This window comes from Zootoca vivipara, chromosome Z (genome assembly GCF_963506605.1).
Source record: "Zootoca vivipara chromosome Z, rZooViv1.1, whole genome shotgun sequence".
In the NCBI taxonomy this organism is placed as follows: Eukaryota; Metazoa; Chordata; class Lepidosauria; order Squamata; family Lacertidae; genus Zootoca; species Zootoca vivipara.
In genome coordinates, this window is record NC_083294.1 from 29,769,467 (window position 1) to 29,785,953 (window position 16,487).

Here is a 16,487-nt window from a genome sequence, read left to right on the forward strand (position 1 = left end):
TTGCCGCTGGCACAGATGCCCACAAGGAAGCTGAGGACAGTGGTGTGGAGCAGAAGGAGAACAGGGATGGCTGCCCAGCAGAACATGGAACAATTGTATGGAGTGCCAGTTTTACTGTAAGGTCTGATCATTGTCCCACATGGAAGCGCTTCTTTCACAGAGCCTCTTTGCTGCTGTAACCACCGCCTTGCCCTTTCCCACAGGGCCCCATATGCACCCCTGCTCAGCTCACCCAGGATTTTGCATGTTTGGGAGAAGGAAAGTGAACAGGCAGCAACCAGGAGGAGGAAGAGGAAGACCTGCTCTGTGCAGGAGTATGACAGCCTCATGATGATGGCAATGGCCTATGACCAGGGCCAGCCCAAGACATCCCTGCACACTCCTTGCCAGGGAGTTTCTATGCAACACACACAACGTGAAAGGCTGTGTGTAACTACCGGTATATAAATTCTTTTTTAAAAAAATTCTTTTCTTTTTTAAATGCGCTTCAACATACCATATCATTGACCAGGAGATACAATTCTTATATCAATATTTTAAGAATTCTGGCGTTCCTTGTATGCAGGTTTCGGACAAAAGTTAGTCTTTTGTCTGAAACCTGCATACAAGTGTTATGGAAATTAGGGGGAGCACATCTTTAAAGTTGTTAAATGTACAAATACTGTATTATGCATAAATGTGTCCTTTCGACTTGACAGCTCAGGGAGGTTACCTAGCTTTAAAAATCATATCAAATCAACTCCTTGCCAGTTTCCTCCATTCCAACGCTATTTTGCCCTTTAAAAAATTCCTTCAGTAGCACCTTAAAGACCAACTAAGTTTTTATTTTGGTATGAGCTTTCGTGTGCATGCACACTTCTTCAGATACACTTGAAACACTTCTGTTTCAAGTGTATCTGAAGAAGTGTGCATGCAGACGAAAGCTCATACCAAAATAAAAACTTAGTTGGTCTTTATGGTGCTACTGAAGGAATTTTTTTATTTTGCTTCTACTCAGACCAACACTGCTACCTACCTGTAACTCGCCCTTAAAAAAGGGACTCCAGGAAGTGCCCAGAGGTGACAATTGCTGAGCTGACTGCTGGCCAAGGAAAGCTTAATCCCATCACCAGACTTGCCAAGGGGTCCAGACATGCAAAGGAAGTTCTATTGTACTTTGGGTGGTGGGACTTCACAGGTGTTTGCCTATGCTAATCTTATACCTGGGCCTTTCTCTGACATGTCTGCTTATGCTTGGGCTGCTGCCAAAAAGAAGCCTACTACCGGGGTGCCCCACCGCCCTCTTGGGCCCTGTGGGATGCCCCACGGGGAGCAGCGGCAGTGAAGGGGCCTTGCGCCCCCTCCTCAGCGCTGCCACCAAATTAAAAGGCCACAAATGCATTCTACAGTCGTACCTCGGGTTACGAACACCTCGGTTTGCGAACAGTTCGGGTTACGAACTGCGCAACCCCGGAAGTGTTTTCGCCCCGCGCGTGTGCGCAGAAGCGGCGTGCGCGGCCTGCGCATGCGCAAAGCGCGTAAATCACAAAAACCATGCTTTGCGCATGCGCAAAATGGCGCTTCGGGTCGCGTTCGGTTTACGAACTATTCGGGTTACGAACTGCGATCCGGAACGGATCGCGTTCGTAACCCGAGGTATTACTGTACGTTGAAAAAAGCCGCAAAATGCGGCCTAGCCAGGTGCAACGCCACCGAAAGAAAAGAAAGGCCGCAAAATGCGGCTTAGCCGGGTGGTGGGGGCATGCCCACCTGTCCAGCAAAGAAAATACAAAAAGGCCAGTACTTACCTGAATCCGGCCGCCTGAACGTGCTCCTGGATCCCAATCCTGATCCTGGAAGGAGGAAAGACCAAGTGAGGCCTGGCCAAAAGGCTCAGCCTCTTTCCTTTGGCCTTAACCCCAGCCAATGTCCTACCTGGCTGAGGGCAGGTCAAAGGCCAACCTAAGCCAGGGGGTGGCATCCACCCAGGTAAGTTCCCCTCTGTGCCGCAAACCCCACCCACTTGTGTGGAAGGGAGGGCAGTAACTGCCAAGGTTAAACTAGTGTAACCCTGTCTACCCCCCCCCCCTTTGTGACATGTCAGTGATGTAAAGATGATGTATCCATGATGCTGTATGAACTGTATCTGGGGGGGGGGTGGTCTTGGGCTACACCCCTTCTGTGATATATGTATGATGTATGGAGGGGTGGTCTTGAGTTCCAGGGCAGGGAATTTCAAAATGGCTATATAAAGGCAGGCACACCTTTGTTCTGGGTCCTTCTCTTTTCTCCTGCGTGAGAGGGCATCCTGTTGCAACAGTTCAATAAAGATCAGGCTTACTAGCTGCTTTGCTTCTCAGTATTCTCTGGTTGGCCTCTTGTTATTTTCTCCTACTGATGGAGAACCTACAAAGGACTCTGTGAGGGCTCTCACGTACCCCATAAGGGAATAAGGGCAAATTTTGTTTACAACACAAGGAACGCCAGAATTCTTAAAAACAACCTTCACATGGAACATTACAAGATTGATATAAGAATTCCACATCGTGGATATTGCTAACATAAGAAATAAATACGGTAGATTGTATCTCCTGGTCAATCTGCTGGACTCTGTTTTATTATGTTTTGGTTGTATGATAAGTCAGTCTACAGAACCACATATTTTGATATATGTTGAATCGTATTTTAAAAAGAAAAGAATTTTTAAAAAGAATTTATATAGTTACATACAGCCTGTCACGTTGTGTGTGTTGTTTAGTTTTGCATTTATGTGACAAAGTGTTTGGTAGTGTTTTGAAGGGAGTTTCTATGGCCTATGTTATTGACAACCAGTTTGGGATTGCTTTTTGGCAAAAACAGAATACAAATACTGAAGCAAACACGAAACGAAAAAAAATGTTCCGGGAACACTGGAGCAACAGCAACAAAAAAGTGCCTCCGATTACGCCGGCTTCGCCAGATCCTTACATTTTAACGTTAACTCCCTATGCCTTTCCCGCAGCTCCTGCCCCGCACATGGAGGAGCCTAACAGCTGCTGTCAAGAACCGGAAATCGATACGCAGAGACTGAAGCCCCTTGAGCCGAGCGGCCAACTCACTCCAAAAAGCCCTACAATCCTCTATCTGCATAGGGGGCGGGATTACAGCCAAACGTTCCTTCCTGCTCCCGTGGGATGGCCATGTGCGGGGCACGGACAGAAAAACCACATGGTGGAGCTTGCTATCTCTGAGCCTTGGTCGCTCCAACGGTTAAAATAGCAACCGGATTTTATTATGGTTCTCCTCTTTGCTTCTCCCAATAGAGTCATCTTCCTGAGACCTCTCTGCTCCGCGCACTCTATGGTCGCTGGGTTCCGCCTCCTCCTCCTCCTCCTGTAGGGGCGGGGCGGTCTGTTGGCTGGCGGTGCGGATACCTTCGAAGGTAAGGGATGCTGAGCTGAACGTGGGGGGCGTGGGCGTGGGCGCAAAGCAGTAAAGGGGAGCAGGGGTGGGGAGGAGGATACAGAACTTCGGAAGCATTCGTGGGGGTGTCTTTTATTGCGCTTAATTGAGACAGCTCGCCGGTGGGACATGTGAGCCCCCAGGAGAAAGTGCCTCTGAGCACGCCCAGAGTGCATTTTCCCCGCCGAAAAAACAGTCACAACCCATAAGGGATTATTGGGGTAGGGAGAGAAAAGGGCAGCTGGTGTAGAGGGCGCCGTGCATGCTTGTTCAGTTTCCTCAGAAGTCCGATTGTCAGTTCACTGAGAGTTACTCCCGAGTAAGTGGCAGGATTGCAGCCCATAGGCAGACCTGAGCGCTCTACCCCCCCCCCCTCTTTCTTGTTTAGATATGAAATAGTGGCATCTGTTGATGGGTTTTACAGGGGGTGTGGGTTTATTAATGTAAATTCAAAAGTACAAAGAAGAAAACATAATCATGGGAGCAGTGCAGTGGTAGTACCGGTATTTTCCAAATAAATAGATAGCAGATAATGAGGGAAAATAAAGGCAGAAAAATACACCATGAAAGCCAAATTTCATGACTTGGTGGCATGTTTGTATACCTGAATCTGGCACAAAAAAATGAAATCCTACCAAACCTGTTGCTTGATTATTGAAAGGAATGCTGAGATGTCAATCCCGGGGCATATCTAGATGGAAGGGTTTGCCCTGGGGAAGCTCCCCCTTGCAAATCTAACGGATGTACTCATGTTTTTATTAGCATCAAGTACGTTCCCCACAATGAATCTGCTTGGGTTGAATCGTGCTCCCTGTGTTCCTCCTCTGCTGCTGTCTCTGTTGCAAGTCAGAACTGGGAAAAGAGGGGTTTTTTTTGTCATTTGTTCAGGTTGTGGGCTATATGTTTACGGTATATTGTCAGGGGCCACACAAAGAGATTAGCTGAGGTGCCTCTGCACTCATGTATGCTAACGACTTGTGTAGTCCATATTTGTTTAATGGAGTAGCCATGCTCCCCTCCTGACTATTTTCAATGGAAATAAATAAGTATAACACTTTCTGTTATGTTCCTTGGCTCTAACAAAATGTCGTTTCTACCAGCATTTCACTAGGACGTTTTGTGCAAGTGGAATACTCATTTTAACTACTGCAAAAACCTGTTTGCTTTGGCCTAGCATTCCACAAGCAGCTGTTATGTCTTCCTCTCTAATACATTTGACACTATTATTTCCCTTCCACTCTTTCCCATCTGCATATAAGGAACTGCTGGGTGCTAAGAACCACAATCTGCTATATTCTACTGCATTAAGGCATATGGCACAACTCTGATGTGAAGAAAAACATGACAGATATTGGGTTATGGCTCTTTAAGGTTTGAGCAAAGGTCTTTTGTGGGCTTCCTTCCTAGCACCTGTTAATCTGATAACTCAGGAATTGGACTAGAATCATTTGCGTGCAACATGCATCTCCCATCACTGAACTAGCCTTTGCCACATCTGAATGATAACAATTATAATAATTTGTTACAGTCAAAGACCAGCTCCCAGATCTGAATGGTTTATTCCTTGTTTACCCTGACTTCCAAGCCATTATCCCGCTCTTCATACCAGGGATGGGGAACCTCCAGATAAGGAGTGCACAACCTGAGACCCTCCAGATATTGGACTACACCTCCCATCATCCTTGATCACCGGCTAGGCTGGCTGGGGCTGATGGAAGTTATAGTCCAGAAACATCTGGAATGCCACAGGTTTGCACCCCTGATCTAGATTATGGACTCCCATCAATCCAAGCCAACATGACCAACAATCAGGGATGATGGGAGTTGTAGTTCACCAACATCTGGAGGGCCACAGATTTCCTGTCTGTATTTTAGGCAAACTGAACAAAACACTCTGTATTTATCCCAAACTGAACGTGGCTCTAAAATCAGTTACAAATTTCTAAAAGATGGGATGAAAACATTTGTGGAAGCCCAAGCAATTTCTTGTCATGGGTTGTTGTTTTTTTAAAAAAATAAACTGTTTGTGTGTGTTTTCCATGGTTAGAGTAACAGTTGAAATAAAAGTATCTTGCTGCTGGCAAGAAGGCAACTTAATGTCCTTTCCTGTTCATATTGTAGTACCCAACGTGGTGCCCTCCAGATGTTGTTGGGCTACAACTCCCATCATCCCTGATTAATGGCAATGCTTGTTAGGACTGATGGAAATTGGAGTTAAACAACTTCTGAAAGGTACCATGTTGGCTACCCCAAATGGCTTTGCAGTTTTATTACAATTAAGCGGTATATACAGTGTTAAAAAATAAACTACAGGCAGCAACCGTTTCAGGCATTGACACACAACTGTGCACACAAGCATCATGCTGGCTCACACTTGCTCTGCCAACACCTGTGGGGGTCAGGAAAGGAACACCCCTTCCCCATGCAAAACAGTGGTTGCCTGTATGCAATTGGAAAGTGTGTTTGAAGTTGCCTTTTGGCTTTGAGGACTCCACCAGAGAAGGGATGTCAAGGAGGAACAAAGACTTGCCTGGCTTTTTTTGTTTGTCTGGCACATAATTTTTTTGAGCTGCTGAAGCACCTGGAAGTAAATCTGAGCTCTGCTGAATGTTTACATGGCTTTTAGTGTCACTGTGAGTTAGTCCAGACTTACTGGCCTGATCCTAATGTAGCTTCTCTGTGCTCTGCAGGTGCCTTGCCATCTGCTAAGTTATCAATGTACCCTTCTATCATCTTAGCTGTGGCTTGCCTTAATTGCAGAACAAAACTGTACACAGCCCTCCCCAACCCTGGAGCCATCCAAATGTTCTGGAATCCAACTCTCATCGGCCCCAGCAAACATAGTCTAGTCCATGGTCAGGAATGGTGAAAGGTGTTGTCCAAAACACCTGGAAGGTCCCAGGTTGTGAAAGCTTGTGGCTAAACCACCTCGCTGTAGTTTACCTGCCCAGCCATTGCTATACTGTATGAGGACTCCCCATCCTGATTACACTTTGACAATCCTTGCTCATACATCCACAAGTCACCATTAGGCAGAATGTCTCACGTTCAAACCCTGGCATTTCCAGGTACGTTTGGGAGCTTCTTCTGTCTGAAACCATCTTCCAGTCAGTGTAGAGCAGGCATCCCCAAACTTTGGTCCTCCAGATGTTTTGGACTACAATTCCCATCATCCCTGACCACTGGTCCTGTTAGATAGGGATCATGGGAGTTGTAGGCCAAAACTTTTGGAGGGCCACAGTTTGGGGGTGCCTGGTGTGGAGAATATTGAGCTAAATGGACAAATGGCCTGACTCAGTATAAGACAGTTTCCTATATTCCTAAATCTTCTAGGCATTGCTACATAACTTCTGTGTTCCATGAAGTATTTAACACACTGCTGGTACTAAATAAACTTCTTGTAATACATAATGACATGTTAATCTTCTTGGCATGGTTTTCTTTTGCCATCAGTCCATGGCTGGGTTTTTTAATTTTGTATGTGTGTAATCAGGAGTGAAGAATCTCTAGTCTTGCTGATGTTATTGGACTCCCAACTCTCATCAACCTGAACCATCATAGCAGTCAGTGATTTGAGGCAGGAAAATTCCAGTGCTTTTTACCCCTGCTGAAAATTGTGTTTCATAAGTTTATTAGTAACAGTGGATAATATTAGGCAAACTTGGCAGCTCCAGAGCTGTAATTAATGTTTTTCAGGTGATTATCCCTAGCAAATTTGCGAGTCAGCATATCACACACAGTTCTTTGGGTTGCTAAAGCTTATTAGCGTGTCAACAGCTTTCAGCACTTTAGTAGTTTTTAAACAATGTAAAGGAAACCCTTGCTATTGTCATTTCATTTTCATAAACATTCCAGTAAAACATTCTGCAAAATGTAACATTTAAACCGCATTAAGTAAGCTTTCAATTTACCCTTCAGATATTTGAGGTCAAATGCTTTTGGTGCATCCCGACAATAGACTGGCACAGAGTACTTTTTGAAATCTTTGCTTGCTAAATACAATTAAAATAAACATGGTGAATTTGACTGCTTGTTGATGACATCGAAAAAATTTCCAATACGAACCAAAAAAATATGTAAATCACTCAAATCATTCCATGCAAATTAGCCTGTTTTTCATAGGTGGTTCCCCTGCCCCCCCCCCGCCAATTTTCCAATTGGTTTTTTTTTTTTTTTGGCAACGCCACATCACTAGTTGTGTGCTGTCAGCCATCCAAGCATCTGAACCCTTCATGATGGAACAGCAATTCAACAGAAACTGGATGGTGTCACCTATGCTTGTAGACGTACTTAGAGTTTCGCTCTTCAGTTCTCAAGTAAAAGCACCCATAGGTTTTACTTGTTTATTCATTTTGAAACCTATGCCTAACTTAACTTAAAAAACAGTTTGAAGATTCTAATAAATACAGAAAGGCAGCCATTAAATGCTGAAAAACACGAGAGAGAGAGAGAGAGAGAGAGAGAGAGAGAGACCAAAATAATTTAACCATAGCCGTGAAAACCACTTCGGAAAATGAGCAATCACTTATGGCTCAAAAGCTGCACTAATAAGTTGTGGTCTCCAGGATCCATGAAATGTTGAGGGTCAGTTGAAAGATTACATTAAAGGGGAAGGCACTGGCTTGCTTGAGCTCCTCACATGCGTGTAGCCCTCCAAACCTCTCAGTCTGGCCCTTAAGATTCGCCTCAGGCCACACCCCTTACCAGCCCTACTCTGAGATCTTTTGCCTGGCTGAAACTTGCTCAACTGGATAAAGGTTGAAGAAATGTGAGAGGTGTAGAAACCTCGGACTTGTTGTGTGGCTGGAACATACCAGCCATACAACAAGTCAATTCCATTGCGGTGCCTGCTTTTACTTCTGAACCTACCCACCACTGGACACCCTCAAGGGAGGACCGGTCTTGCTGTATGGATAAAGGTTCCCCTTCCACCTACCTTAACACCTAATGCAGGGTGGGCCAAAAGTAGGTGTACAGCTTTGGGATCCACTTTCTTTGTTCTCATCATTCACAATATCAGTACTGTAAAGAAAAGAATTCATTCATTCTTTTTTCTTAAAAGTATACCTACTTTTGGGCTACCCTGTAGCATCTCAGAGGAAGGTATGACACGTTAACTGAGTGGAACCGTGACCTAGAAAGCGCCTTTGGAGTTGGAGATGGGTGCATGCATCTATGTTAGTACTGTATATACTGGAATGTTGTTGTTTTGCAGCAGCCGAGCTGTTATACAATATAATCACATCTTATGCACATTTAACTTGTGCAATTTTAACCACATGCAGTTGAAATTGCACGTTTTAAGTGCAAGAAAATCTGAGAGCTTCAAAGCTCTTTTTGTGCAGGGGTTGTTGTTTTTTTCCTTGCCGGAGAAGCAAGGCCCTCTCTATGCGCCAGATCTGGGATGCACTTGCAAGAGTGTGCGGGAACTTGGATTTCAGTGACAGACCTGGGCGTCTCAAATTTCAGCGGAATCTATGTGGGATGCCAAATTTTGACACACACACACACACACACACACACACCATCCATTCTGCATCATAGTGCAACTGAACCGGCCACACTACCCTAAATTTGCCTCTGCGGATAGCCTTGTGAGGGCATCTTGGCAGAGAAATGGGGAAACCCAGTGGGAAAGGAGGTTTTAAGCTTTCTGTCTTGGTTGGGGGTGTAAATCTTTTGGTACGCAAGCTCCAGAAGCCTCAAGTTGCTTGTGCGAGGATAGTTTGTTCCAAGTGTTTGAGTATATGTGTTTTTATTTATACGTGGAACTCTTGGAACCTATCATGCTGTATCTCTGTAGTCATAGCATCCTCTGTGCGAACAGAGCAAAAAAACCCCTCTGGAGACCTGAAGTCACCATGGCCTTCCTTTCATTTCATTTTTTTCCCCTTGGAAAGCACTTAGCTCTTTGCTTTGCTTACTTTGCTTTTTCATATATATTTTTTTTAAAAAAAAAGCACCAATAAGCTGCCTTGACCTCTGACCAACTTCAGGGAGGGGATATACTGGTAGCTGAAGGACTGTTTCCCCCTCCTTAGATCCTCACAGGGAAGCTGTTCTGTTGCTCAACAGCTTCCCACGGGCTGCAGCTGCACTGCCTTCCTGCCTTTTCCTCAATTTCTGCTCTTGCCCCAGGAATACGTGCCCTATGCATGGCTGGTCCTTTCTGCTGTTTTTGGATTTGCTGACAATTCTTGATCACTCTCCTTTATTCCATCTCACGTTTCACCTCTTGGGTCAGATCTAGCACAGTCAGGCCCCCTTGAAGCAAGAGTCTGTTGTCTCCACCAAGGAGATGACCACTTCCTTCCCTTAAACGCTCCAGATCATCACTGAGTTTGTACTTGGGTGGAATGAGCTGCGGATTTCATCCTGCTTATGTTCAGCTGAAGCTCGTAGGTAAACTTTGCTTGACGACAAAGTAATTGCTCAGCCTTTCCCTAAAAAAACAAGGACATGTTCAGGGATGTTGAGGATAACAGAAAATTTACCTCTGAACTGTTACCAACTGGTCTTCGTAAGAGCCATGGTCATGCACCTTGATTTCTAATTCTAAATTTAATTTGGCAATTTTATCTGCTTAGCTATGTGTATATGTTTGTACATTGTATGTAAATTGCCATGATTGGTGGCTGATGCAAATTTCCATTGTTGATCTGTGTGTGTGTCTGCCTGCCTGCCTGCCTGCCTGCCTGCCTGCCTGCCTGCCTGCCTGCCTGCCTGCCTGCCTTTGGCTCCTTAAACATGCTAAATGGTAAAGGTTAAAGGTGCATGCAAAATCTCTGGATCTGAGCCACGAGCACCTGGGATCAGTGCCAGCTGGTAATCACTGGACCTGGCAGGGGTAGCCAAGGGGTCACCAGACGTGTGGTCATTTAGTTCTGCTTTTCTCCCCATTTTACTCCCTTGCAAAGATACTGTGGGCATTTAAGCAGTGCAGGAGTAAAAATAATGGTTGGGCTCTGCCCCATCTTGCCCTGGTAACCAGCCTCTCATGCATGGAATTGACCATACAGAATATTAGATCAAAGATTGTGAGCCCTTTAGCTGTGAAATATATTCAGTCTGTCCCTGGCAACCTTTGATACTGCAACGGGAAAGGTGATAGAGACTGTGTGTGGGGAAGGAGATAACAGCTTTTAACTCCAGGCTCTTGGCAACCCAGGAGAGTCTTGTTGGCAGGTTTGTTGGAGCAAACATAGGTTTTTAATATCTTTCTTTTCAGTTTCTGCATACACATTCATGCCAGTTAGGCTCTTGGAATTGTAGTCATTCAAATTTCTCATTGATGCTTAGAGAAATGTCATGTCGAAATGAGCACTTCTGCTCTTCAGGTTTGTTTTTCTCTCTCTCTCGAGCTGTTTTCTAGGAATCAAAAGTGGGGATCTAAGAACTATTTCTGCAGTTTATGGTGCTGAGTGCCCTGTTGGTTGTTCCTCTCTTGATTTAACATAAGGATCATATTTTTCTCTGTGTTTTATGTCTGCATTTTACCAATGTGTGATTTAGTTTCTTTTCTCTTTGGAAAGAGTTTCGGGAGCAAATGCATTAGAATAACATAGCAGAAGTGGTTTTTCTTGCTGACTCTAATTAAAGAGCCTTTTTATCAGATAAGCTTAAATTGGCATTGGGGGGGAAATTCAAGCTTTTTGCATTTCACAGAGCTCTTGGTTAAACAAAACAAAAAAAGGTACAGAACCTCAGCAATAGAAAGCAGGTGGTTGAAAAATGCACCTTTGCTGCCAACAGGCAATTCACCTGAAACTCGAAAGTTTGCAACTTCTTGTAGCAGCAAAAATCAGTCTGATAAAAGTATATCATGTCCCTTGCTTTATGCTTTGAGAGCAGCATCATAGCCACAGTCTAGCAGGTAAGGGTCTCAAAGGATCAGCTGCAGCTATTCTTGCTAACTTATCTGTTGATGATAAATGTGAACTTTGATGTCTATGTTATGCTCTTCATGTGAATTGCTTCATGGTATCTTCTTTGTCAACTCTCTTTAAAAAGCTGTAATAGGAAACTGACTTGTATACAGTTGAACCCTTGGTCTATCTAGCTTGGTTTTGTCTGCACTAACTGGCAGCTGCTCTCCAGCGTTTCAGGCAGGAAACCTATGTGGGGATATCAGGGCTTGAACATGAAATCTTTTGCACACAAATGATGCATCTACCACTGAGCTTCCTGTTACACTACGAACATGGGGAGCTTCCTTATACTGCCGTGTTTCTCCGAAAATAAGACATACCCCGAAAATAAGACATAGTAATAGGCAGTTTAACCTTCTAGGTTAAACTGTACCATACTTAATAAATAAAAAAATAAGACATCCCCTGAAAATAAGCCACTGTGTGTGTGTTTTTGAGGAAAAATAAATATAAGACGGTGTCTTATTTTTGGAGAAACACGCTATACTGAGTTCATCTACTATACATTGGTTCATCTAGCTGACTGGCACTGTGGATCTCAGGGTTTCTGGCAGGGAATTTTTCTCCGCCATATCTAGAGATGCTGGGAATTGAACCCAGTTGGTTGTTTTGGTCTGTTTAACTTGGTTCTAGTGGTGCTGTACCAACAATGCATATTGTAAACTGCCCTGTGATCCTCAGATGAAGGGCAGTATAGAAATTTAATAAACAACAACAATAAAATTATAATCTGGATAAAATTAAAATGCTGGGAATTGCAGCTGGCCAGTAAATGTACCTAGGATTGAAGTTCTTAGTAGATGAAAGGACGGTTAGCCCACCCATGAGGCAAGATGAGGTGACCGCCTCAGGCAGCAGGATCCACAGGGGCAGCAGATCCAACCTGCAATGAATGCATTGCTCACTGTTGCTGCTGCTGCAGCGTTCCCCCTTTGTCCCCAGTGTAGATCTTTGTGGTTCATCTCAGGTGCCAAAATGTATTTAACCAGCCTTGGATGAAATGAATGTTTAGACCCTGCCAAACCTTACATTTCATGCTAGCACGGTCACAAAATAATTGCTGTGAGAATGGTTGAATTAGTGCTCTGGGTCCTGCTTTTGGAGTTTTTCTACAGTTATGAGCAACTTACTGCAGCCCTCCTTCCCTCCTCTTGTGTTTTCTTTCCATCGCTGCCATACCAGTTCTGTTTTTGCCTTGAGCTGAGATATAAAGTCAGTTGCATAACTTTGTGAAATACCGCCATAAAGATTAGCATACCTGCTTGACCCCTCTGTTGTGTGACCTAAACCAGTGTAGTCAAGTAAGGATGCTGCTGGCATTGAGAAATCCCTGATTAGTTGTCACTAGGATTTGGGAAGAGTGGGAGTGTTCTTGCAGGTAGGGACACCATATCTGAGAACATGGGAAGCTGCTTTACCCCAAGCCCAGACTATTGATCCATCTAACTCAGTGTTGTCTGCAGTGACTGGCAGTAGCTCTCAAGGGTTTCAGGCAGGAATATTTCCCCCACCTTACTTGGAGATGATGGAGATTGACACCTTCTATATGAAAAGCATGTGTTTATCCACTGGGCTATAACCTGTTCCCCTCTTCCTGAGACCCTAAACAGCTCTGCCAGTCAGAATAGGCAATACTGAGCTATATGAACAAGTACTCTGACCTGATAATCGGACAACCCCATATGTTCCTAAATCCACTTATTTGCAGCCAATCTCTACTCAGTCATGTCTCCCAGCAGAACAAGTTAGCAGGACCTGTGCTGCTGTGCCACACCATGGTTCCTAGCATATAATTGCCAGGTGCAGAGGACTGATTGATTGCAGCAGGCCATTTACGTGACTGTTGCCAGCAAAAGACACAAGAGCTACTGGCCTAATTCTCTTTCCTGCTGTCATCACACAGCCTAGCAGCTGACACGCTGCAAGTCCCGTTACCACCCAGAACAGCAGTCTCTTAACTGTGGTCTGATTTAGCAAGGAGATGTGGGTGTGATCATTAACCCACAACATGGCCTTGGCCTTTTCTCTTCATTGCAGATGACTCTTGGTTGTTCTAAAGGTTCCCCTCCAGGTGAATGCAGATAAACCCCATGCAGGGTTGGTTGGGAAGGAGGGAAGGTATTTTCAGCTGCATGGAATTCTGTTGCACAACAGCCCTGCTTACCTGTTCGTATGCAAAGGACAAAACCCAGCAGCAACCCCCCAAATCAGCATCTTGGCTGAGGATGCCGCAGCCCCCACCCCCCGGCAAGAGACCAGCTGCATATCAGGTGGCTCAGCTGTAATCCAGGGTTTTATCCAAAGTGTTTTTCTCTTCTTATATCGCCACACACACAGCTCTTTGCATGCAGAACGTCAAGCATGGATTGCAGTGTGGTTTTGAAACTCTTTCTAACAATGGCATGTGTGAGTGAGGGTCTTTCTCTGTTTGGTCTCCCTTTCCCAGGATGTGGGGTCGTCAGCTGATTCACCTGCTCTCTAGCTCCCAGCGGGTGCTGAAGAAAAGTCCCAGGTGCCGAGCGCCATGGCTGCTCAACTTCAGGAAAACCCTTCCAAGTCTGACCCGTTGGCATCACACAGTCCCAGAGTCGCTAAAGTGTGCCTGGCAGTTAAACGATGATCACTTGGGTAAGGAGCCTGGGGGTGAGGGGCTTTGAAGGGCTGGGAAGGATAAAAGTCAGAACATGTGAGTGGTTTCCTGGGCAAAAGCGCTTCCATTCAAGATGTCAGCCAGCCGTGCCGCTTTCTTAGGACATTCAGTTGTTCCCTCCATGCAGTTAGTCAGTCAGCATTCCATGCCTTTAGAGCAAACTCAGCCTTCAATGAGCTGTGTGGGTCCTCTTTTTCTTTAGGGTCTCCCTCCCCCAAGAGTTTTTTTGTATTTTTGTAAACCTCAGAATTCCCCCAAGCTTGCTTGAAGCTGACTTCTTGCAAGTCGGTGCCATCTTGGCTGTGTTGCCATGCACACTTGCAGAATGTGTTCATTATTAGAAGGTCGCATCCACATTGTACATTTGAAGCACATTCATGCCACTTTAATAGTCACGGCTGTGGGAGCTCCAGGTCCTAGGATTCTTTGGGGTTGCTTTAAATGTGTGGGGTGCATGTGACCTAAATTAGCTGCTATTAACAGTTTCTAGCAAAGAATGGGATTTCATTTGGGGGGGGGGGAATCCTCCTTATTGTTTCTTGCATTTAGCCAAGTGGTGTGTGTGTGTGTGTGTGTGTGTGTGTGTGTGTGTATTTCCTAGAGCTGAAATATGGGGATGTCCTCATGCGCTTCGACTACGTCTGGCTCCGTGATCACTGCCGCTCGGCTTCCTGCTACAATACCAAGACCAACCAGCGCAGCTTGGACACAGCCAGTGTGGATCTGCGCATCAGGCCAAAGAGCATCCGTGTGGATGAAACAACACTCTTTCTCACCTGTGAGTCCATGGAGCATTATTTCCTGGGGTTTAGATGAGGAGGGAGAAGGGGAGGATGCATAGAAGGATTTCTCAAGAGCACAACTTGAGTAAAGAAGAAACCAAGAGGCTTTTTCCGTTTCTTTATTTGTGGTAAAAGAAGGGGGAAACTCGAAGTTCTTTGAACATCTAAAGAAAAGGAACCTGTAAAAGACGGGTTCACACACGTCTTCATGACTTTGCTAGCGATCCTGATACCAAGAATTTGCTTCTTAAGGTAAATAAATAAATAAATATCCAACACAGGAGGAGTCCATAGGATTTCTTAAGGATTTAAAAGTTAAGTTATAATAAAATGAGTTCAAATATGGTTCTGTTATGGCCACAAGACTGATAGCAAGTAAATAAGACATAGCATAAAACATAAATGGTTGTTTTCCTTGTCGCTCTTGTTGCCCTTTTGCTGAGGCAGGTCTACAAAATCTGCAAAGAAGCAAAAACAGAAAGGATATTCCTGACAGGATTCAGGAATTAACAAAGAAGTATTCTCAAATCATATGCAACTACGTTTTTGGATTAATTAATATTTTTTAGAGGACTTAATCACATTTTTCTCAGTTATTATACTTCAAAACTCTGTAATACAGTGCTGACTTGTAAATACCTTTTGTACTTTAACCACGGGAAGTAGCTAAACCAAATACTGTAAGCAACATCATTTCAGCAAACAGCCAATTCCATACTCAAAACCATAAAAATTCTCTAAGACATTTAAACAAATACTTAACAGGCAGTGTTAACTATGTGGACACTTTAAAATTATTATACCTTCTTCTTTGAATCCATTTAGATGTTATCTTAAATATTGCTCAAATATTGAGCTTAATTGTTGGTATCTCCTTCTCATAGGAATCCATTTAGATGTTACCTTATATAGTCATCAAGTTTCCATTCTCATTCCAATTGCAGCTTCACACACATTCTCACACCCTCATTCCCTCATACTGTCTCATGTGTTCTTGGATTAAAAAGCAAGCTTAATTGTCAAAAGTAGGTTTAATCAAAATTTGCTATTAAATAATACAAATAGATATAAATAGATCCTTAAAATAGACCCTTTCCCGTGGACTTGAATTTTATACCCCTATATTTATTCGGTTGTTTCTTTTGCTTTTTACTGTATACTATATGTACTGGACACTTCTGAACTCCTGTTAGTTTGGACTTCAGGCTTACTTCACTGAGCTGTCTTTCTGAACTGACTGAGCAATATTCTTATTCTGTCTCTTAACAATTCTTAATACAAAATAACAGCCAAAACCATTTAAAGACTCCTTCTAGTGAATGAGTAACCAGCATTCGCGGAAGAATGTGGAAGGAATCTTCAACTATTAGGGGTCAAAGGTTGCTGAGAACTCAGCAATTTTTCCCAAGACATAGGCTTTCGAGCTTCAGCAAATGTCACATACCACATCGCCGCAGACAAATGTCCAATAAGGATTTTTATTTAATAGCAAAATAAATAAACAAAAACAAGTAAACCAATCACACCCTTTCACAGCAAAAGCTTCCAGACTTACAAACTCAGAAGCAGTATAAGAAAACAAAACTCCATTGATGAAGCACCACACCCATTCCATATCACAACAGCACAGAATTTTCTGTATACTTCATTGTCTCTCCACCTGTGACTATTAATTTTCATTTCTAAAATGGCAAAGAGTCTTAAAAT

General features: G+C 44.0%; 1 protein-coding gene across 4 annotated transcripts in view; it reads left to right on the forward strand.

The window, feature by feature from the left end:
• The first annotated feature begins 3,296 nt into the window (after positions 1-3,296).
• Positions 3,297-16,487, forward strand: part of TMLHE (trimethyllysine hydroxylase, epsilon) — a 36,716-nt gene continuing 23,525 nt past the window's right edge. The window contains exons 1-3 of one of the 4 annotated variants that reach the window (XM_035102983.2): positions 3,297-3,400; positions 13,795-13,976; positions 14,600-14,776. In XM_035102983.2, coding sequence (XP_034958874.2) covers positions 13,796-13,976; positions 14,600-14,776 — 358 coding nt within the window. In that variant the 5' untranslated portion in view covers positions 3,297-3,400; position 13,795. Of the gene's footprint in view, positions 3,401-9,379; positions 9,823-9,867; positions 10,606-13,794; positions 13,977-14,599; positions 14,777-16,487 lie in introns of those variants that run through there. The other 3 variants (XM_060270647.1, XM_060270648.1, XM_060270649.1) reach the window with 3 other exon arrangements.